Raw genomic sequence first — 23,620 nt, forward strand, 5'->3', positions numbered from 1 at the left:
TCTATCATTTATCATTCAATCCATCGTTCTCTTTATCCATCTACCATTTATCCATCCATCCATCCATCCATCATTCTCTCTATCAGTCTATCATCCAACAATCATCTATCTATCCATCATTCTCTCTATCCCTCTATCATTTATTCTTCCATCCATCGTTCTCTTTATCCATCTATCAATTATCCATTCATCGTTCATCATTCTCTCAATCCATCAATCATCCAACCATCATCTATCTATCCATCATTCTTTCTATCCATCTATCAACTATCCATCCTTTTCTATATCATCCATCTATGCATCCATCCATTGTCTACCTATCCATCTATCATCTATCGTCCATCCTTCTTTCTATCCATCATCCAACCATCTTCTATCTATCCATTATTCATCCATTGATGCATCATTCTCTAACCCTAACCCATCATATTTCAATCATCTATCATTCATCCATCTATCCATGCATGTTTAAGTGTGTCTAAAATATCCACACACTTCTTGGTGCTACTATACAACACATTACAAAAGTAAAACGTGTTGCAAATACTATGTCAACTTTGACGTAGTATAGTTCATACTTGTAGTTAGTTTAGTGCACAACGTTCAACTAAGGTTAAGTGTGAACAATTAGGACTCAAGCTATCTAAACTAGGAATAAATCACAAAATATCACCTGGTAGAAACAGGAATTCCTCTGGGGAATTCAGTGTATTCAGCGGAGGTGCTGAAGGCATTACTGCTGTGCGAATAACGAAGCAATTATATGAGAGCCGAACAGCTACTGTACTCCTTCACTGAGACAGCCAATCAAACGTTTACCCCAGTGACTGCACTCATTACCACAGCACAAATCAGCCGGGTTTAACACCACAGTACAGAGAAGAATACGAGGAGATTACTCTGTGCTATGAAGTGAGATATTACAGCCCAAAACAGTCGCTGTGGTTTGTAGAGAACAATCTGACACAGAGCTCTGCTGTATGCTGCTAAATCACACTACATTAGGGTCAATCATAGCAATTCAGCCAATCTAAACCTGTATACCTGTATGTGTAGTATATATCCAATGCTTGTTTACAGTGATTTATAGCATTCTGGGATTTCTAATTAGAAACAGCACAGTATCTGAATCAAACTACAGGCCAGTGAGCAAAAATCAAGAATGAAGGAAAAAAGAAAAACCAACTGAATGTTTGTCAGAACTCTGAATCCACAGTGAGTACAAACTGTGAATCAATCAGCAGACTAATCAGTTAATTAAATCTAGTCTGCAATTCAAGGATGGATCAAACAATGGATCAATCTGTTATAAGATCACAGAGTTGAGAACAGAGGACAGAAACTAATGAGAACTAAGTGTTATTATAGAGGGTGTAGATCACAGCCAGGTGCATAGAGGTGCGTAGATCCAGGGACCCCCGGGGCCAAGATCTTAACATTTAAAATTTTTTTTAAAATAAATTGGTTCATTAGTGCAACACTACACAAATTACAGATGTCATATGTTACTATTGCTTACAGGGGATCCAGGAGGCCCTTCAGGTCCAGGGAAGCCAGTCTCTCCCACAGGCCCTCGTTCTCCCTGTGTGGAAAGACAATGAGGGAAAATGGGACATCATCAGTCTCGCATCATCCTGTTGCCAAAACCTGCCATATGATTGACAGCTGCTAACAAGCAACAAAGCAAATCTCACCGGCTCTCCTGGGATCCCTGGCTCACCACGCGGACCTGGCTTTCCCTATGAGTTACAAGAACGAGGAGGGGAAAGAGTTAGACCTCAAACCTGGTGTCCTTCTAAAGCACTTGTAGGCTGGGAACATGGCTAAAACATCTACTGCTCTTATCTAAAAATTAATATGTGATATGAAACCTTTATCTTGTGACAAATCACTAAAACATCACAGCTTCAACATAAAAAAGTCCCATATGAACTGCTGCATTAAATATGCTTATCCAACACAACTAAAAAGAAGATAATAGAAGACAAAAGAAGACAAAAATATGGAAACAGAGCATAAGCAATATTCAACATTGGCCAATGTGTTGCATATTAATTTTACAATAAAACATTTACCATCTTTAGCTACATCTAAAGTTATTTTAATAATTTATTCGGCTTATCTTAAGGCCTATTTTCACTCACAAAACTTGTTTGAGATAGAACCACTATTGACGCACTCCCAACTGAAAATCCATATTCTAGCAGAATGACGGCACTTCATAAATTGATGTAATAAAACAGTGTTTTCATGAAAACTGTTGTCAATAATATTGTGACTATAGTGAAGCCTGTAGGGGTTGGAGGGCGTTTGCTGTGCTTTGTGCAATTTACCTTTTGTTGTAGCTTATTTCCTAAATAATAAATAGTTCTCTGTGTAGTACAGTAATTTGAAAGCAGGAAAATAACAACAGAATAACTTACAGTAGGACCAGAAACACCAGGTGGACCAGCTAAACCAGGATCACCCTTAAAACACACAAACATACACATGTAAATGTAAATCTACTGCAAAACCGCCTGAGAACATGTCAGAAAAACACAATGATTGCTTTTCTTTCTGTTCTCAAAACCAACTGTGCTTGACAAGTCCTCCAAAATCATTCTCTGAGTATCTCTGTGTGTGTGTGTGTGTACGTGTGAGCTGCTTTCTTTCCTCCATATGCGCTCTGCTGGCTTTAGGAATTAATGAGCTGCTTTTAAGTTTTGGGGCACAGCATGCAAATAAACAGCTTGAGATCAGGCAGCCTCTTGGCTGTTGTGGAGTCGGCGAGCGCGCAAAATGCTGCGACTACATCTTGACAAGTTCTTTCTGGGAAGAGTGGGCGAGTTTGATGCCGCTCAAAGGAGGAAGCTGCTCTGGCAGACAGACGAAAGAGAGTCTCCATGCACCAGCGCTCTGATACGTGCAGGAGGAAACGGTCGAGGGGGGGGTCTGGACCATTCTGTGGGCTCGATTTAATGAAGCCTATTATTTCTACCCTCACTAGTATTCTCGTATTCATGGTCTTTCTCTTGAATTCTCGAGTGCTTTGAGTAAGCGCTGTGGTGAAATTAGAATACTAACAATGCTTGAATCAATTATGGATGTCTGTGGATCTCTCTGTCTGTCAAAAACACACCAAAACTGCAATGTCATGTCAAATCGTGAAGGTACAGAGTGGAACGGCTGGGTGAGCTGTTGAAAGCTGTGTGTAATCTGGGACACTCAGACAGGGTGAGAGAGCGTCCAGTGACACGATTCATTCAAACGCGCTTACCTTAGCACCTGGCAGCCCCTCTAGACCTGGTAATCCCATCAGCCCCGGCTCACCCTGGAATAAAAGAAACGCATTCCAGCTCAGCACGGACACCGTCATGCGTGAAAGTCTGTGTGTTAAGAGTTAGGATGTGACTAAGTAAAAACAGAAACTTCACTCATTTTTCAGGAAAACTAATAACCTTTTTTTTCCCCCTCTAACGCAAATTGAAGAATTTTGGATTAGAAGTCACTACTGTAAGTCGTGTTTTGAGCAATTTTGAGCAAACAAAGTCTTCACTTTCAAACTGTCAAATTTGTTTCAAAATTAACAAACAGTTTTAGCCCTGTGAACTTTTACAAAAGTAATTAAAATGTTTACCAGTGGCATTTACATTTAAAAGCATTACAATTCAAATCAAATTGACATATTTTTTTGTTTTATTAAAGCTATTTTAATAGCCAGATTTTTTTGTTTTCTAAAAATGCACAAATTATATATTATATATTTGCTATTTGATATATATAATATATTTGAACTGCCATTTAAAAATTCAAAAGATGTTTTTTGAAGAATTCTCTTATTCTCATTATTCTCTGACCACAAACCTTTAAATGGTAGTTGATATTGTTACAAGAGATATATATTAATATTAAATTATATATTACATTTTTTTAATTAATTAATTAAGAATTACTATTATATAATAACATGCTTTTAATATTTTTAGATAATATATATGCATTTTAATTATGTAAGTATGTACACACTGTTTGGAACAAATGTTTTTTTAATGTATGGAAGTCTCTTATGCTCAACAGGATTGCATTTATTTGATTTAAAACAGAAAATAAAAATAAAAATACATTAAATAAAACAGTAATATTGTGAAATATTACAATTAAAAATAACTATTTTCTATTGCAACAAATTTTAACATTTTACGTCATTTTATTTGACAAAAAAGCTGAATTTTCAGCAGCCATTACACTGTGTTGCATGATCCAGGATTTTCACACATATATTGGAATGGTTTATTTTTACTCTTCATTTATATTATAACAGTTTCAAAATGTAACATTTATTTTTTTTATGATGGATTAGCTCGATTTTCTGAATATTGGATATTCCTGCTCTGGGACAAAATTAAAACAATCAAATCTATACATAACGATATTTGAAAAGTAGCAAAACTAAATGATGAAAGCATAGTAAAAACTTTCCAAGTCAAATTTAATGTTACCTTCATATATATAAAAAAGAATTAAACATATATATAATAAAAATCAACCCCTGGGCCATGAAAGTGCCCAGAGTTGAAGAAAGTTGAAGTTACATCACAGCAACGGTTTGGAGCACAAAAAAATAATATATCTTTCGAAAGCTGTGACGATCCCTTTCCTTCAGTGATGAAGGAATGTATTTCCCGGTCAAAGCGACTGATGGAGCAGCTGGTTGTGTAATGTATTTTAGCAGCCCAACAAACACCAAATGCCATTTTTCCAGCATGTCACTGATTATTTCAATTAAAACCCACATATTTATCTTCATCCTGACAAGTGCGTCGAGTTAACTCTAATTCTGTCGCATTACCATCCTGACAAAGCATTTACTTTCCTCCTTCCATTTTCATTTAGCCTGCCGTGTTAATAAATCACACGTACTTCGCCGCAAACAGAGCAGCTCGTAATTCACCCCAAGTGATTGGCCGCTTCCCCGCGCCGAACCCGTCCGCGGAGCACTGAAAAATCTGCGTACAAGCATCGTACATTACGTTCGTCTCACGGCTCAGTCGCTATTGACGGACAGCAGCGGGCGCCGCGTTAACGGGCCTCGCCACCGAGACGGATTGCGGCAGTAATTGTCGCACGTGTAGATTGCCATGTATAACAGAGCGCAGACCTACATGGGACCAGAAAGAGAATCGACTGGAGACAGATGGGGACAATTCTAGCGCGGTGCCGGAGACTGCTGGGACCATTTATTCAAATGTCAAATTAGCATGCCGCTGAAAAATCGTTCCGCAAAAAAAGAAACAATAAAATATATCAAAATTGCACCCGTGAGAACGGGAAGTGCCAGCTTTTTGGCTGCTGGAGCTGCATTGTTGCTATTGTAGGGATCTGTCGCCGTCGTCCATGTGCTTTTGTGCATGTGCCGCGTTCACAACATCTCCCACAGGCAGAGAAATATGCGGCGACAATTTGATTTAGGCGCCGTTCCTGATCACTCCTTTTGTTGTTGAGAATGCTGTGTGACTAAACTGTCGTGCTCGGCTGCTCTCTGGCTACTTCTGAGCCAGGAGCTGTGATTAATGGAGACTAGCCAGAAAGCAAGTGCTGGCCAGACCTGTTTCTCTCAATCCAGAGGCATAGAAGGGCAGAGGACCGTTCAATACAAATCACAGCGACCAAACACTCACCATCCTGCCTTCATCTCCTTTGGGCCCCTGGAAAAGAAAAGCACAGAATTAGCCTGTGAAACTGACCTTATTTGACCTTACCGCTATGTGTGCTATCAATTAATCCGATCTGTGTAATTAGCTGGATGACATCTGCTTAGACTTGCTGTCAAACAGCAACACAATCAAGTGAGTGTCACACAAAAGAGCCATGAGGGAATTATGCTGACAGAATTCTGTTCTAAAGCCTAGTGGGCTGTCAATCTAACTGGGTAGAGCACAATGTAAAATTTAAGAAGTTGAAATTGAACTGGCAATGTACTGCAAGGAGTTTAATTTGGTTAGAATTTACTGGGTTGTAATTCAAAGAACAATTGAAGTCACACAAAAAAGCAATGTTGTGGCTGAACACTAGCATTTTTACCAGTTGTAGTGTGTCAGTAGGAAATATCAGTTTACATTTCTAAACATCCAGTGAGATTTTAGTTTGCACAAGGAGTCTGACAAAAGCCAGTGCCCCACACAGAGATCTGATCTAATCATCAGTCTGTCTGGAATGACATGAAGAAATAGAGACTAAATCCAGAAGAACTGTGGCAACGTCTCCAAGATGCTTTAAGAAACCTCCCTGCAAAGCTACAGTACTGTTAAAAAGTACTTGTGTAAAAATACTGCAAAATGAGGATGCTGTCAAAAATAATGTCATAAATAGATTTTTCGATCAATTAACTTCTATTAGCTAAATTAAATCAAAATTTGGTGTGACCATCCTTTGCGTTTAAAGCTTTTGCCCTTGGTGCAGGTAGGTCTCTTGAAGCATCTTGGAGACGTTGCCACAGTTCTTCTGGATTTAGTCTGTCTCGGTTCAGACTTCATGTCATTCCAGACAGACTGGATGATAATGAGATCAGACCTCTGCGAGGAGCACTGACTGTTGTCAGACTCCTTGTGCAAACAAAAACCTCACTTGAGTATTACAATTAATGGCAAAATAAATGTTTGGAAATCTAAACTGATATTTCCTACTGACACACTACAGCAAAAGATAGAAATAACTGACTTAAAACTATTTTTTAGCTAGTGAAAATATTGTTCTAATAATTTCGGCCCCCCAAAAAACCCTCAACTGATTACAAATATTAACTCAGTTCAGTAAACAAGTTATTCAGCCAACTCATAGATAATAATTTTGCCACAGAGCACCACAAAATGTCCACTATAGATGAATATCTGCAAAAAGGAATATCAAAGTTGGCACACCACGGCTCCAAAAGTAGAAAAATATTTATGTTCTCACCACAGGTGACATTTCGAGTCTAAAAGCTTTTCATAAGACTTTTAGGCTCAAAATGTCACCTGTGGTAAGAACATAAATGAATATTTTTCTACTTTTGGAGCTGTGATGTGCCAACTTTGATCTTCTTTTTGCAACTTTTTGTGGTGGAGCACCTGCACTGAGCTTTTTGGCCTGTTGGATGTGTGCAGTCTTATTAGATAAGTATTTGACATCATTTGAATTCTTCCAACACAGTTCGGAAAACTATTAATATAATATATTTTAATATATTTATTTAATATACAGCATACACTACCAGTCAAAAAAAGTTTTTGAACAGTAAGATTTTTCATGTTTTGTCTATTCTGCTCACCAAGCCTGCATTTATTTTATCCAAAATACAGCAAAATCAGCAATATTGTGACTTTTACTCTTTAAAATAACTGCTTTCTGTTTAAATATATTTTAAAATGTAATTTATTCCTGTGATCAAAGCTAAATTTTCAGCATCATTACTCCAGTCTTCAGTGTCACATGATGCTTCAGAAATCATTCTAATACGCTGATTTGAAGAAACATTTATTATTATTATCATCAATATTTAAAACAGATGAGTATATTTTTTCAGGATTCTTTGATGAATAGAAAGATCCAAAGATCAGCATTAATCTGAAATAAAAAGGTTTTGTAACATTATACACTATACCATTCAAAAGCAATTTTTTGGGGAAATAAATTATAAAAAATAATACTTTTATTTAGCAAGGATGCTTTAAATTGATGATAAAGACATATTGTATAATGTTACAAAAGATTTCTATTTCAGATAAATGCTGTTTTTCTGAACTTTCTATTCATCAAAGAAACAGAAAAACAAATTCTATTTAACTGTTTCCAATATAATAATAGTAATAAATGTTTTTAAGCAGCATATCAGAATATTAGAATGATTTCTGAAGGATCATGTGACTGGAGTAATGATGCTAAAAATTCAGCTTTGAAATCAGGAATAAATTACAATGTAAAATATATTCATATAGAAAACAGTTATTTTAAATAATAAAAAAGGTCAACATTTGACTGTTTTTGCTGTATAAATGCAGGGTTTGTGAGCAGAAGAGACTTCTTCAAAATTTTTACTGTTCAAAAACTTTTGACTGGTAGTGTATATGTGTTTTTAGGTGTAGCTTTAAGTAGAAAAGGTGTGAAAAATAACTTTTATTATTGTATTTCATGTATTAATTGTTCATAATAAACTATATAATGCATTACTAAAAGCTGTACTTAAAAACTGAATTTTGTTTATATTCATTTGTAATTCCACTGAAAATTAGACTACAGTTATGCATGTAATGCAAAGGCTTCATTAACTGTAACTATTTCAGTTTGGTTATGCATTCAAAAATTATTTGTTGAAAAAGAGGATGCACATTAACAAATTAAATCAAATTGCAACTTGAATTCTGAATTTGCATTTGCTACCTCATTTATTTAAATACAGTACCTCAATTCAAATTCAGCAAATTAAATATGATTTTTAAAGGGGTTATGAATGGAGAAACCAAAAATCCCATCGTCATTGTACTATAAAAACATTGTGTGATTTTCAGCACACTCATTATTTTGTCTATGTTCTTGGTACCTTACTGGACCTTGAACATGGTAGGACCCTTGCTGTCTATGGATGTTCAAAGCTCTCTGATTTCATCAAAAATATCTTAATTTGTGTTCCGAAGATGAACGAAGGTCTCACAGGTTTGGAAAGACACAAGGGTGAGTAATTAATGACAGAATTTTTATTTTTGGGTGAACTATCACTTTAAGGCATCATGTGTGAATGACTGTTTATGCCTACTGTATGTAGAGTTTCAAAATCATTCACTTGTGAAGTTCAATAATGCTTAGAATGCTGCTTTTGTAGACCGTAGATAGTGATAAAGCATGCTAGGTTCTGCAACACAGCCTAAACAGAGCTGCATTAGACATAAAATAAAAACACTAAAGTGAATTGAGGCAATTTGAGCCACTTTTTGAGATGACAGCCAAGAGTGCCTTCAATTTACCTTATTCCCCCCAATCAAACAAGATTGAATATTACATTTAAAAGCTAATTGTACCCTTTAGCACACCAGTGAGCTAATCTATCATGACTCTACATCTCTGCATGCAGACACAACCTTGTCACATCACACGTTTTCCCAATCACAAGCCACTTCATTGTTCAAATCAAGTTCAATCAAAGTTTAAGTGTGCTTTGTCTAAGTGTGGTCTCCTCCAGCTGTTGAGCGGCACGTCAACAGGAGGTGTCACTTTCCACTTAGAACGGGTTCAGCTGAGGATAAACCGAAACAAAGCACCCTGAGGGACTTGTAAGCAGCTTCTTGAGTCTATCGCAGTGAGGAGGGAGATTGGAGAGTGTCCTCTTTCAGACCTGCTGATAAGGGTTTAGCATTTTTCAGAGTTTTGGGCGGTCTGGTAAAGATGGCCCAGGAGGAAATACACTCTTGTTCTTCATGGAGAGGAAGGACACATTACATAGAGACTAGATAAGTGTGCGTGTCGCTGCGTTGATAAGCTAATCGGATGATTCCGCTAAAGCAGAAAGGCTCTTTTATATGTATTCCTTTCTTTTTTTTTCCCTGTTAAAGCACTGCATTTCAATTACCTCTTCTTTACAAGCAGCTACTTTGTTGACTATGTGTGACGGGTTTGTTTTGCCTTTCTCCCTTTGGGCTACTGTCATTGTCTGAGTTTCAGATTCAAGTCTGTGTGACCGTGATCTGTCCTTCAATTCATGCTGTGTAAAACTCTTGAAATCAGCAGCCATTCCGAATACAGATTCCTAGATCCATGTAGCTTCTTTGTGTATTGACATTTAAACTTCATTAAAAAATTATGTTCAAAGAAATATTTATTTTATGTGAGAGGTAATAAAAAAAAGACACATACCTGGGGTCCTGGTGGTCCAGGTTGACCAGTATTAGCTGCTCCATTCTGGAAATAATACAAAGAATTATTACAGTTTGATATATGAACACTATAACCAATACAACTTCATATTTAAATTTTTGCATTTTGGTATCAGGTGAACGTTTTACCTGAAGCTTATAGAGACTGCTCATCCCATTGCCCTCTGCATATGGGGCACCCTGAAAAGAACAAGTTTACAAGGTTTTTAGCTTGTTGTTCGGTTGCTTATTGGATAAAGTCAAAACAACCTATGCTTAGATTATAAAAATACTAAAGATTTCATGTATGCTACCATCTGAAGGGGGACATTTTTAGAATTATACTAAAAAGCAATTTACTTACAAAAAAAATATGAACTATTAATCAGACAAGGCATGAAGAAGTTTGGGTGCAACAGGTTTTTCAGTTTTGATCAAGTTGGTTTATAGGGTTAATTGTATAAAATTTGTTGGGAACACATACAATGTGTGTGTGTCTATATATACAGTATGTCACAAAAGTGAGTACACCCCTCACATTTCAGCAACCATTTTAGTATATCTTCTCAAGGGACAATACTATAGAAATGAAACTCGGACATTTTGGAGTAGTCAATGTGCAGCGTGTATAGCAGTACTGATTTATTGTCCCCTGAAAATTACTCAACATACAGCCATTACTGTCAAAATAGCTGGCAACTAAAGTGAATACACTGTAAGTGAACTTGTCCAAAGTGTCAATATATTGTGTTAGCACCATTGTTATCTGGCACTGCCTTAATCATTCTGGGCATGGAATTGACCAGAGCTGCACAGGTTGTTGCTGGGATCCTCTTCCTCTCCTTACGGAGCTGCTGGACATTAGACACATGGTGCTTCTCCATCTTATGCTTGAGGATGCCCCACAGGTGCTTAATAGGTTTCAGGTCTGGAGACATACTTGGCCACCCCATCCCCTTCAGCCTCCTCAGCAAGGCAGTTGTCATCTTGGTGGTGTGTTTGGGATCGTTATTATGTTGGAAAACTGCCATTCAACCTAGTTTCTTGGAAGGCATCATGCTCTGCTTCAGAATGCACAATATATAATGGAATCCATGTATCCCTCAATGAACTGCAGCTCCCCAGTACCAGACCATGATGCTACCCCACCATGCTTCAATCTAATCAGACCACAGGACATGGTTCCAGTAATTCATGCTCTTGGACAGGTTGTCTTCAGCAAACTGTTTGCAGGCTTTCTTCTGAGCTAGCTTCAGATGACGCTTTCTTCTGGGACAACGCCTATGCAAACCGACTTGTTGCAGTGTGCGGCGTATGGTCTGAGCACTGACAAGCTGACCTTCTACTTCTGCAACCTCATGCATCTGTTTTTCGAAGTCAGGTTCTGCACTTGACGCCCAGAACGAGTGCTCAACTTCGTTGATCAATCGATTTAAGAATCAGTATCATTTCGTAAAAATGTAATTGATTAAAATTGAAAAAAAAAAAAAAACTATATCTTGAACCCAGCCCTAATATATTTTCCCCTATTTCATCATATGCAGAGATAACTACGATTAAACCATACTGTTGCAACATTATTTAGTGTTTTCAAAAGTCCAACCATGTGATGCTAGGTTGGGGCAGAGCTATCTATTTGGTGATCAATGACAGACAGCTGGAAGAGTTATGGAAACCAATTATGTTTGCCATTCCTAGTGGCATAGAAAATGCACACTTTAATTCAGAACTTACAGGAGGTCCAGGAGGTCCGGGGCTGCCTTGCGGTCCTTCGCTGCCCTGGAACAAAAAGACATTTCATTTCTTTACATGCATAACACAAACTGCCTCTCCAAACAAAGTATGTGATTGCATTGAGAGTCAGGGCCAACGCCACACTGCAGTGTTAGCAAATGGTGTGAATAATAACAGGTTTCAGATAGAGCTTTCGGAAGTTTTGAGGAAAGACTCTGTGCCCCTTGGCTCTATTGGGTTGGCTCTCAGTGGAGCCAACCAGCTGATGAAAACCGATGAAAAATGCCTCTATTGCCTTTCTAGTGCATATCTGCACACTGCAGGGCACACCACCAGCTCGTCGAACACATCGAGCGGCATATTCACTATCTCCCGCTAACCGTTTGTGAGAGCATTGCTCCAGCCATTTATCAGGCAGTGTGTGTGACTCATACAGATGCAGATGGGTCAAAGAATTATATGCCTTACATTTTGTTTTTATCCCACTCTGAAATTCTATTTAACTGTATATTTAAACATAACTTGGAAAATGATAAACATTAATTTTATATTGTTCTTTTTTTAAAATAAATAATCGAAAAAAACTTTAACCTTAAATAATCTAAATCTTATTTACTTTAAGTGGAATACAAAATTAACCACTTTAAAGATTAAAAATTATATAAAGCCAAGGATGTAGAATTTAGTAGGGATACTAGGAACATGTCCCTACCAATATCCAGTGACTACAATATCACATTTCATCCAACATGCATTTGGAGGTGCAGCTCGTCATATTAATGGAGTGTTTTCACTAAAGCAGTGGAGTGGGTTTGTATATGTTTTGATTCAGATTGGAACTTCGGAGTGGGTTTGTGAATCTTTTGATTTACTTTTGGATTTTTGATTTGGAATTAAAGATGATACACTGCATATGCTTCGCAAAATTATTCACTATTTCAAAGCACTCCAATTATATGGTGTTTTAACTATTTTAAAATCTTGCGGAAATGATCACTTGATTATGCTTACCCGTTCTCCCTTTGGTCCTAGGGGCCCAACAGGTCCTGGTCTACCAATAAGTCCCTGGATGGGGGGAAAAAGAATAACAATGCCGTCATATAGTTCCAAAATCACGATAGCATTTATTTTTGTTGGAAGATTCTCACCTGTGGACCCATACGGCCTGTGGATCCAGGCAATCCTGGCACACCTGGGGACCCCTGGGAAAAGAAAACATCAGATCACAGTGAGCACAATAAATAAATAAACAAATACATATTATAGTAATCACTGATTGAATTGTATGATAAAGACCGACAAACTGTGAGCAATCAATTTCAACAACAACAAAATGAAAAACTTTATTTTAAATGAAAATCCATTGGTCCAACGGTCTTAGAGAAGCAAATATATTTCTACACAATGTTAGCATGGTTTCAAATGCAAAATTTTGGGCATAAACTGATTATATAAACACCAGACGTTTATTTAAATACCTATGCAAACAGCAATCTGCTCAAACAAATGAAACCACTTCAGACACACAGTCTAGAAAATAAAGTGTCTAGAGCAGCAGAATAGAACTCGACTATGACGCATCAGGCAACTCCAGTAACAGGATCAGTTTAGTTTTGTCGCATTGCACCGTGTAATTCTGATAACTCACCTCATCACCCTTGTCTCCCATTGGACCAGGAAAGCCTCTCTCGCCCTTCACTCCCTATATTACGACGAGACAGATGAACAATCGTTGAGACAGAAAGTACACTCTCTTGATTCAGTTTCTCTCTAAGAATGCTCTCATACATTATTAATGCGTATCTCTGGCCTCAATTCTTGCCTGTCACTGAATCTCCCACTGTACAGTATGCAAACCATTTTCCCTGTAATTGTTGCACCATTTGTAATATATTTGCCTTGTTGTAACAGAGGAAATGTACTTCCAGGCATTATAGCTAAAGGGAAGACTGTGGATATATCTGGGGCTTATGTGTCTGCCAATCACACGATTCTTTTCTCTAATCTCTGATTTAGGGCAGCTTACCTTCGGACCCTCTTTTCCAGGATTACCAGCTGGGCCCCGAAGACCCTGATCCCCCTGTCAAAGCCAACATAGAACATAAGGAGCCAAATCAACAGGACAGACACAAGAATATACAGTGGCCCAGGAAAGTATTTGAACACTTAGGCCACAGTTAAAGAGATAGCCAAACATTTTAATTACCTCATGATTTACTCATCCTCAAGTCATCGTAAGTGTATAGCTTTCTTCTTTCAGAGAAATCCATTAAGAGTTATATATATATATATATATATATATATATATATATATAAAAAAATGTCCTGGCTCTTGCAAGCTTTTTAATGAAAGTGAATGGGTGTTGAGATTTTGAAGTCCAATAAACTGAATCCATCCATCATAAAAAGTGCTCCACACAGCTCCGGGTGGTTAATAAAGGCCTTCTAAAGTGCATCGATGTGTTTGTGTAAGAAAAATATCCATATGTAAAACTTTCTTTGTACTGTCATACAAAACAAAACACCAGTCACAAATTAGAAGTACAAAACTCTGGTTTGTAAAGAAAACCGTCTGAGTTAAGATGCAAACTGTTAGCGGAAGCTACAGATTATGGTTTGTAAAGTTTTAAATATGGATATTTTTCTTACACAAATGCATCGATTCACTTCAGAAAGCCTTTATTAACCATGTGAAGTCATGTGGAGTACTTTTTATTATGGATGGATGCACTTTTTTGCACTTCAAAATCTCAGCACCCATTCACTGCAATTATAAAGCTGGGAGGAGCTGTACATTTTTTATTATAACTCAGATTGTATCCGTCTGAAAGAAGACAATTATACACACGTAGGATGGCTTGAGGGTAAGTAAATAATGGGGTTATTTTCATTTTTGGTATGAATGTTATCACGTTAAATAAACAAAGCAAAATTAATTAAAGAACAAGAAGACAAGGTCATATAGTATTGCAAAGTAAAACATTCAAAACAAGTTCTTGTAATTGCGGCCCAAAAAAGTAAAATTAGTCCAGAGAAAATGTCAAGCATCATTGTTTGCAAATGCTGATTCATTTGGAGATTTTGTTTTTATTCAATACAGCGCCATGCATACATTTTTAATATTTGTTGAAGCTCTTGTATAGCTAATCTTAAAAACTGTCATGTAGCAAGGCATATCAAATAACTGGACTGCAGAAACGTCTTGTGTATTTGTGCCTACAACAGTGCTATTCGTAATCAAATCATTCATTGCATCAGCCAGAAAAGATGACAGCAATCAGTGCTAGAGAATCTCAGGTGGATGAACAGAATATTAATTAGGGAGGAGATTAAATGTGTTTGCAGTCATTTTTACCTTTTCTCCATCCATTCCTGGGATACCTGGAGCTCCAAGGGAACCTTTTTCTCCTTTCTGCCCTGGCAATCCTGGTACTCTTGTCTGACACACACTGCAGGCGTTCTGCCAAAATCACACACATACACAATGTAAGGTGCAGATAACCAACTTTCTCTCTTTTAATCTCTTTCTCCTTCTGTTCAGATAGGCTCAAGGTGCAACACATCTGAAAATTAAGCCTTTTTTTTAGGTCCACATATTCAAAAAGGACCTATCATATACAGCTACCTGTGATTAAATGATGCAAATGAGAAAAAATACATTTTCTTGCGTGCGGAAACAACCAAAGCATATCAAACAAAAAAATTAGGTAATGTAAAATTAGTTTTATTTTAAATGCATATCATAGTGTGTCACAAATCTGGTCCATGGCTTTCCGTCCGCTTGCCACCAAATGTTGCATTGTCATTATATTGACTCTCACACTACACAAATTGTTGCATGTCACCCTGGACTACATTTCCCATCATCTATTGCACTGAGTCCAGTTAGTCTTGTTCTAGTCTGTCTTGATTCCCTGCCTGGTTTATCTTGTCCTGTCTGTTTTTCTGCCTGCCCTGGATCTCTTGCCTGTTTTGGATTACCCTTCGTCTTGCCATTTCAGACTCTGTTTGCCCCTCGTAGGATCTACTACTGTCTGTCTGGATTACCCATTCGCCATGTCCCACTGGATTAGGTTCGTCATTGATCGACCCTCTTCTGTCCCTGGTTTACTCTTGTGTCTTACCCTATAAATAAAGCTTTGCGTATGGATCCGTCCGCTGTCACTCCGTTACATAGTGAGTGATTTGCCAATGTATAAAGCATAGTAAATTACTGATCTAAAAAATTATTACAATTAGGCAAAATGGTAACACAGAAATATTTTTTGTGGACTAAAGCCTCAGAATGCAGGAAATAATAATATAAAATACATAAAAACTACTTCGCTGAATATAAAAGTCCTTTAATTTGTTGCATATTATTTCCATTTTTAATAAAGATCTTAAAGGTCCCATATCGTACACATTTCTGGAGGTTTATTTTATTTGTTGATGTCCTTAAGAATATATATTTGCGGTATAAGTGCCAAAATCCATCTCAATATATTTTTACAGCTCCTTTTTTAGGAGCTCTGTCAAAAACAGGTCGATTTTGGCCCATCTAATTAATATTCATGAGCCTCTCTTCTGATTGGCCTGTTGTTTTCTGAGTGACGCACAACCAGGCCAATCACAGGTAACTACGGTCATGTATGCTGTAAGCGTAAGCGAGCTCAGAGCAATAGAGAGAGCTGATACTCAACAGGATATTTTAGAATGATCATTAATGTTTTTTCTTTTACAAACACCGAATGCAGTAGGCTACATAACTGTTGCTTTAGTAAAGCCCCTTTCACAATGCGCGCTGATTCTGGAAAATTACGAACCAAAGCCAGAACCTAAAGGCAGTGTTGTAGTAATGATGCACGTTATCAAGCGACTCTTCACAACGAAAAATAACGTTACATGCAAAGTGGAATGAAGCAGCGATCATCAGGCAGAGTCAGCTCCTCACTATCAGCGCTGAAGCACAGTTTGTTCAGGTTAGTTTCAGTTTAGTGAAACGTACGCGTCGCATTACATCTCACATCCAAACGTCACGTCTTTATGGTTTGTGTGTAAAGCACGCACAGATCCCGGAAAACAACTGTGAATGAACCAAATTAAACAATTCCGGAACAAATCGTGGGACACATTATCCGTGTATTTACCGGAATCGCTGTGTGAAAGAGGCTGAAGTTGACGTGCCGCTGGTCTCTTATATTAACGTTGTTCTGAAGCCTGTGTAATGATCGTAGCTTGACATCTATCGACTGAACAGGGTTTTCTCCACTTGTTTTCCTGTTGTTGTTGCTCAATGGAATGGATGCGTTGTTGTCTGGGGGTTTGACAAAAGGAGGGTGGGACGTTGGTTTGTGACTGAAGGCGGTGACTTGAGTCGATCGGACGTCACATTGTTACGGAAGTCACAGCTGCTCGTGAAAATGAACAGCTACTTTAAGCAGGCTGTGTGCAGTTTACTGTGGATTGACTGTTTTGAAACTCATATGGTAGTTAGATAGCCCCTAGACCTTAGTTATCATGAAAAAAGCCAGGAAATTTTGATTTTGACGATATGGGACCTTTAAATGGTATTGTGCATGTTAACATTTTCCCCTTTAATCTTTAGATTTTAATTCGAAAAGGTTTAAAAATTCATAGATGATTCAACTTATACCTTGACATGAATGACATTTTGTCATTTTGAGAAGTGATATTTCTATGATTACACTGCTGATTGAGATTAGTAAGATTTTTAGTGTTAAGTCTCTTATGCTCATCAAAAAAGTTGCATTGATTTAATAAAAAAAATACAGAGAAAAGTAATATTATGCATATTATGTAATATTATTGCAATTTAAAATAAGTTTTCTATTTTAATATACATTAAAACATTTATTTCTGTGATGCAAAGCTGAATTTTCATCAGCCATAACTCTAGTCTTCAGTGTCACATGATCCTTTAGAAATCATGCTAATATGCCAATTTATTATCAGTGTTGGAAACAGTTGTGGTGCTTGATATTTTTTGGATCCTGAATAAAAAAAAATAAATAAAAAAAAACAGCATTTATTCGAAATAGAAATCTTTTCTAACAATATTTCTAACACCAAAGTTTTTACTATCACTTTTTATCAACTTAACTTAAATAAAAGTATTAATATCTTTCAAACAAAGAAAGAAGAAAAAAATTTACTGACCCCAACTTTGAACGCTATTGTATACTGTTACAAAAGATTTCCATTTTAAATAATTACTGTTTATTTTTTAACATTTTATTAATCAAAGAATCCTGAAAAAACTTTTAACATTAATAATAAATCAGCATATTAGAATGATTTCAAAAGGATCATGTGACAATGAAGACTTGAGTAATGATACTAAAAATTCAGCTTTGCATTGAAGGAATAAATTCTATTTTACTGTTTACCTCAGTCTTACTGTAGAAAAACACCAAACAAACTCCAGCGTCCTTATTTGCGTTCATGAGCTCTACAAAGGTTTATCTGCTTCTAACTGACCTTTATTGCACCTGTGTAAGATTCATGTTTGCCCATCTGGATATATGCTTTTACCAGCTTGCAGAGACACATATGGCGTGGCAATCTAGCTTTGCACACTGCTAAAAATGCTAAAGGTCAAACCCAGGGATACAAACAACTCACAGGCAGAAAACTTGATAAAAGGCATGCATTAGGGAAGTACATTTTTTTTTCCCAAAGCCTTTTTTTCCCAGATTTTAACCTTGCCAGCCTGATGCATTCACCTCAATACATTTGCTCACTGATACCGAGAGAAACAGGAAAAGCAGAAGCGAAGGTGCTCTCAAAAGAGGTTTTGAAACTCGGGGGCTAAGTAAGCAACCTTTTTTCCTTCTTCTCTTTAAGAGTGAAACTGTATACCCATGAAGCGTAATCAATGGTTTACCGTAATGGGTCGCAAGGATTGCGTTGACATTTCACATTGGATGCATCTTTCGTACCCAGCACCGGCATGTCTCTGAAGGTAGCAATTTGCAAGTGCATTAGTCCGACCTGCTCAATAAGTGCAGGGCAAAGGAACCACATTTATATTTGCGGTCTTTGTGTAAGACTGACAATTAGCAAATTGCATGTGACCGATAAAGCAGGGGAGGTTTAACATTTGCGGAGAAAAGAGGAAATTTGTACACAAATTCAAAAAGAGTTTTAACAGGCACAACAGCTGACCTGAGATTTTTAGATTTCGACATAAAACTGTGAGCTTCATTAAATAACATTAATTTATTTCAAAGAATATTTCACCCGACAATTACAATTTTGTTAGATGTTAGAACATCAGAGCTGCTCTGTTCCATGAACCATGAATAGTAATTTATACTGCAAAATTAAAAATGTAAAATCAAATAAATTACATTGTAAAAGCAGTCCATATGGCTTTTTCTCAAATCATACAAGTCACAGAATAGCTTTGTTCGACAAGCTGTACTGACATATATATATATATAGTCAAGCCTGAAATTATTCATACCCCTGGCAAATTCTGACTTAGTTACTTTTATTCAACCAGCAAGTTTTTTTTTGACCGGAAATGACACAGGCTTCTCCCAAAAGATAATAAGACAATGTACACGAGGCATCATTGTGGAAAAAAATATTTCTCAGCTTTTATTTACATTTGAACAAAAATGGCATGCCCAAAATTATTCAAACCCTTTGCAAACAGTCACAGTCTATGAGGAAATTCAAAGTTCTGTACAATTCCAAATAGTCCAAGCTGTTCTAAAGCATCCTAATTACCATGATTCATTGGGAACAGCTGTTTTAATCAACTCAACAGGTGAAAAAACTGACTTAAATCTAATTGAGAATCTGTGCAGGGAGCTACAGATCAGGGTGATGGCAAGGAGACCCTTTAACCTAAAAGAGTTGGAGCTCATCTCTAAAGATGAATAGGCAAAAATACCAGTGGAGACATGCAAAAAGCTGGTCAGCAATTATAGGAAGTGTTTGATTGCTGTAATAGCCAATAAAGGCTTTTCTATTGATTATTGGGAAGGATATGAATAATTTTGGACATGCCACTTTTTTGTTCAAATGTAAATAAAAGATGAGTAATATTTTTTTTCCACAATGATGTCTCTTGTGCAATGTCTTATTATCTTTTGGGAGAAGCCTGTGTCATTTCCGGTCAAAAAAATTGCTGGTTGAATAAAAGTGACAGAATTTGCCAGGGGTATGAATAAATATATGTATATATATATATATATATATATATACACACACATACTGATTTATATATTTATATCAGTTATGAACTTGCTTGTTTTTTGATATTTAAGTGATGCATTTTTTGTGTGTATGAAGTCACACCAAGTACAGTACATAAGCTACTGTAAGTAGCAGAGTGTGTTGTTGTGGTTGACAGTTCAGTCCTAAGAACCTCACTGCATCAGTATTTGAGCAAATGGGCATTTATCTTGTCAGAAGTTTCTTCACTCACATAGAGATGAAAGTATGATTTCCAAACAGAAACATAAAGAGCAGTGGAGGAGGAAGACAGAATAGAACGTACTTGAAAGTAAAAAAAATGTTTCTTTTTCTAAGTGCAATAGAGCAGACAATGAAATAATTTATAACAGCCTTCAAAAGTTCTTCACAGCAATTTCTGATAAAATTGGGCTTTATATACCCTCTGGCTATATTCTGTCATTTGTGTTTTGTTGCAAAAATATTGTGTATAATAGTTAAAGCAATGCTTTTGAAATCTTCCGATTTAATAGAGGAAAAAATGCTTCCTCTAGGTTACATGGGGTAAGATCTGTCTTAAGATCCACACACAATCTGTCTGAAGGGAACTGAGTTTTAAATAGATTTTTTAAACACCTTCGGTTTGAGATGTCAGGTTTCAAAGTCTGCAAAAGTCTTGCTGATATGCATCTCAAAGAAAACTTTTTGAGACCGAGCTGTAAATTCAGCATCTTTTATTTATTTTTTTACTGTTCATTATAATTCGTACTATTAAGGTTAGCATCCACTAGACTGCAGCAGAAAGAAGTGCACAGGAGGACAGAGAGCTGGATGAAACAGTACTGTACCTTTAGTAATGTCCCCATGTCTCCAACAATAGGTAGTGCTGTCTGAAAAAGAACCATTTAGAGCAGCATTAGATACAACATTAGAAAATGAGACGCAATACAAACACAAACATTTATTTCATTCCCCATGGAGTGCTTCTTCAATATCGTAATCCTACTATTTTCATTAGCAGAAAAAAATAAAAGAGCTGCACACATTGTGTGTTACTGGATATTAACTTTATGTTTCTAAGAATGTTCAGAAAAATGCAATATCTATGGAAGCACATTTCCGCCACTGAATAAAAAAGGTAATTGTGACTTACCTTGCCATTAGAATTGTGAGATATAAACTTGCAATTTTTCTTTTTCTCAGAATTGCATTATATAAACTTGCAATTGCAGAAAAAAAATACTCAGAAATACAAGATTTAAACTCAATTCTGAGGAACAAATTCAGAACTGCGTGATATAAACTTGCAATTCTGAACTTTTTCTCCAAATTGCGAGTGTATCTCACATTTCTGACTTTCTAACATGTAATTGTGAGTTATTAATATCATAATAACAGAGAAAATATCAGTCTTGGACATTATAACTCACAAATGCAAGTTTATATCTCACAATATGTATCTTTTTTTCCCCCTCAGAATTGCGAGTATAAATATCATTATTCTGAGGTTCTCCCTCGTAATTGCAAATTTATATCCTGCAATTCTGCCTTTATAACTCGAAATTGTTTATATCACGCAATTGCGAGAAAAAAAAAATCTGAATTGTGAGATTCAGTCGCAATTACCTTTTTTTTTTTATTCTTTATTCAGTGGCGGAAATGCGGATCCATAAATATCACCATGCTGAAAAAAAAGTTACAAACCGGTTCTCCAGGGGGCCCAGGGGGTCCTTGTCTGCCTTGTGGGCCTGGAGGTCCCTTTCAGATTAAGACAAACACATATATGAATAAAATGTGTTTAAAGGTATTTCAGAATTCTATATATAAACTATTTCACACATATATTAGTGTATATATCTTGATTTTTCACCATTTGACAAATTTGGACTGAAAAGCATTTCTCACCATAATTCCTGGCGTTCCAACTGCTCCTTGAGGTCCACGAGGACCCTGTGAAAATAACACCATCATGTGAATTCACTTGCTTCAACATTTTCGAAACAATCTAGATTCAATCTATGTGTTAAGTTGTTTAACATCTGGAAAAATATGAAATATCAATGTGCACAATGATATCTTATTTACATGCTTGGTCTATATGCAATTGTTGATTTTTGGATGTTAATGTATTCTTTACCTGAATTCCTGGTTCCCCTTTAGATCCCATCAGACCCTAGCGAAAATAAATAAATAAACAAATAAATAAATAAATTTCAATTAATAACTGCAGGCATTTTTATGGAAGCCCGTTTCTACTATTACATAAAAAAAGTTTATTTTGCAAGTTTATAGAACTGTGAGATATTAACTTGCCAATTGTGTGATATAAGATATAAGCCAGAAAAATAATTGTGAGAATTGAGAGTTTACATATAGCAATTCTGACTTTATTTCTCAGAACTGCAACTTTTTTTCTTACAACTGTGAGAAAAAGGCAGAATTTTAAGATATAAACTCACAATTGTGAGTTATAAAAGTCCAGTTCTAAGGAAGAAAAAGACTAAAGACTAGTTTATATCTCACAATAAACTCACAGTTCTTAGAAAAAAGTCTAAGAAAAACTGAAATGCAAACTCAAAACTGCTGGAATAAAAGTCCAAAATGCGAGAAAAAAAAAGAAGATTTTTTTAATTCTGTGGTGGAAACAGGCTTCCACACATTTGATTGTTTTCAGTCTGAAATGCAAAAAACACTAAATGGTAAAATCTAAAGCTACACAGAATGCTTTAATATAGTGTGAACTTTGTGTCTGAGGGAAGTATGTGGGACGACGAAATTATAATGCAGACTGTGTATTTCTGTGTGAAAAGTCATTGTCACTGTAAACCTGTGTGACTCAGTGGAACAGAATGAAGCTATTGTCAAGCTCCGATTCTGACACAAAGTACCATAACAGTTGTTCATTTGACTTGTACGCTCTTTTGAAGCTGTACCATATTTTTGTTTGTGGAACAGACTGAAATTTCATCTTTTGAGTTCCACGAAAGAACGTTTGGAACAATATGACAGTGAGTAAATGACAGAATGTTCTGTTTTGTGTGAACTGGAAGACAATCTAAGTGTTTGTGAAGTTAAAATTCTTGAACAGGTACTTACGGGGGGTCCAGTGATTCCAATACCAGGTTCTCCTTTCTCTCCAGCATCTCCAGGTACTCCAGGAACCCCTCGCTCACCCTGGTAGAGAGCAAAAAAGTTAATTCAGCCAAACTAAATTCACAAAACACAGTTTATACAATACGGCTTGGCTGAATAAGTATTGTGGTTTAAAATATATGTTGCCATAGCAACATCATGAACATCTTCTGTCAGTACGTAGCAATATATTTAAAATCTAACCCTTGCAAACAGATGCTTACACAGCAGTAAAATAAGCTTTCTGCATAAGCAAATCATTTATGACAGCGTGTAACGGGCTTAAACAAATGTTCAGGGCTTAATTCAAGTTAAGCTCTATTATCACAGACAACTTTGACTCAGTTTGAAAACTGTATTATACAAATTTAGCTTTGTTTTAAACTTTGGGAATAAGTCAAAATGATTTTCTGTGGTAATTGACATGATGCAGTTGAAGAGTTCAACCCCAAACGTTCCTTTAATTATTCACATTTCTTATCACACCATAAAAAATGTGGACTAAAAGACAAAGCACAGCATAGGGAAATATGACTGATATGAACTCTGGGGACGTTCTTTTACAGATAAACTTCACAAGCGCAAAATTGAAAACTTTAAACAGAATCTCCCACAGTGACCTACCTTAGGGCCACGCAACCCCCGAAGACCAGACACGGCATCCTCCTAGTGCAAAACAAGAGATGAAACAACTTAAATGAATA

General features: G+C 36.5%; 1 protein-coding gene across 1 annotated transcript in view; it reads right to left on the minus strand.

Moving 5' to 3' along the window:
* The window catches only part of LOC141325861 (uncharacterized), a 44,268-nt gene that overhangs the window by 15,022 nt on the left and 5,626 nt on the right, over positions 1 to 23,620 (minus strand). The window contains exons 4-22 of the mRNA XM_073834589.1: positions 23,541 to 23,582; positions 22,881 to 22,958; positions 21,922 to 21,957; positions 21,690 to 21,734; positions 21,489 to 21,542; positions 20,633 to 20,674; positions 14,953 to 15,057; positions 13,624 to 13,677; positions 13,246 to 13,299; positions 12,746 to 12,799; positions 12,609 to 12,662; positions 11,598 to 11,642; positions 10,014 to 10,064; positions 9,865 to 9,909; positions 5,661 to 5,687; positions 3,260 to 3,313; positions 2,424 to 2,468; positions 1,695 to 1,739; positions 1,520 to 1,582 (exon numbers count right to left, since the gene is read on the minus strand). Of these exons, the coding sequence (XP_073690690.1) occupies positions 1,520 to 1,582; positions 1,695 to 1,739; positions 2,424 to 2,468; positions 3,260 to 3,313; positions 5,661 to 5,687; positions 9,865 to 9,909; positions 10,014 to 10,064; positions 11,598 to 11,642; positions 12,609 to 12,662; positions 12,746 to 12,799; positions 13,246 to 13,299; positions 13,624 to 13,677; positions 14,953 to 15,057; positions 20,633 to 20,674; positions 21,489 to 21,542; positions 21,690 to 21,734; positions 21,922 to 21,957; positions 22,881 to 22,958; positions 23,541 to 23,582 (993 nt within the window). The remainder of the gene's footprint in view (positions 1 to 1,519; positions 1,583 to 1,694; positions 1,740 to 2,423; positions 2,469 to 3,259; positions 3,314 to 5,660; positions 5,688 to 9,864; positions 9,910 to 10,013; positions 10,065 to 11,597; positions 11,643 to 12,608; positions 12,663 to 12,745; positions 12,800 to 13,245; positions 13,300 to 13,623; positions 13,678 to 14,952; positions 15,058 to 20,632; positions 20,675 to 21,488; positions 21,543 to 21,689; positions 21,735 to 21,921; positions 21,958 to 22,880; positions 22,959 to 23,540; positions 23,583 to 23,620) is intronic.

This window comes from Garra rufa, chromosome 2, assembly GCF_049309525.1.
Source record: "Garra rufa chromosome 2, GarRuf1.0, whole genome shotgun sequence".
NCBI lineage: Eukaryota > Metazoa > Chordata > Actinopteri > Cypriniformes > Cyprinidae > Garra > Garra rufa.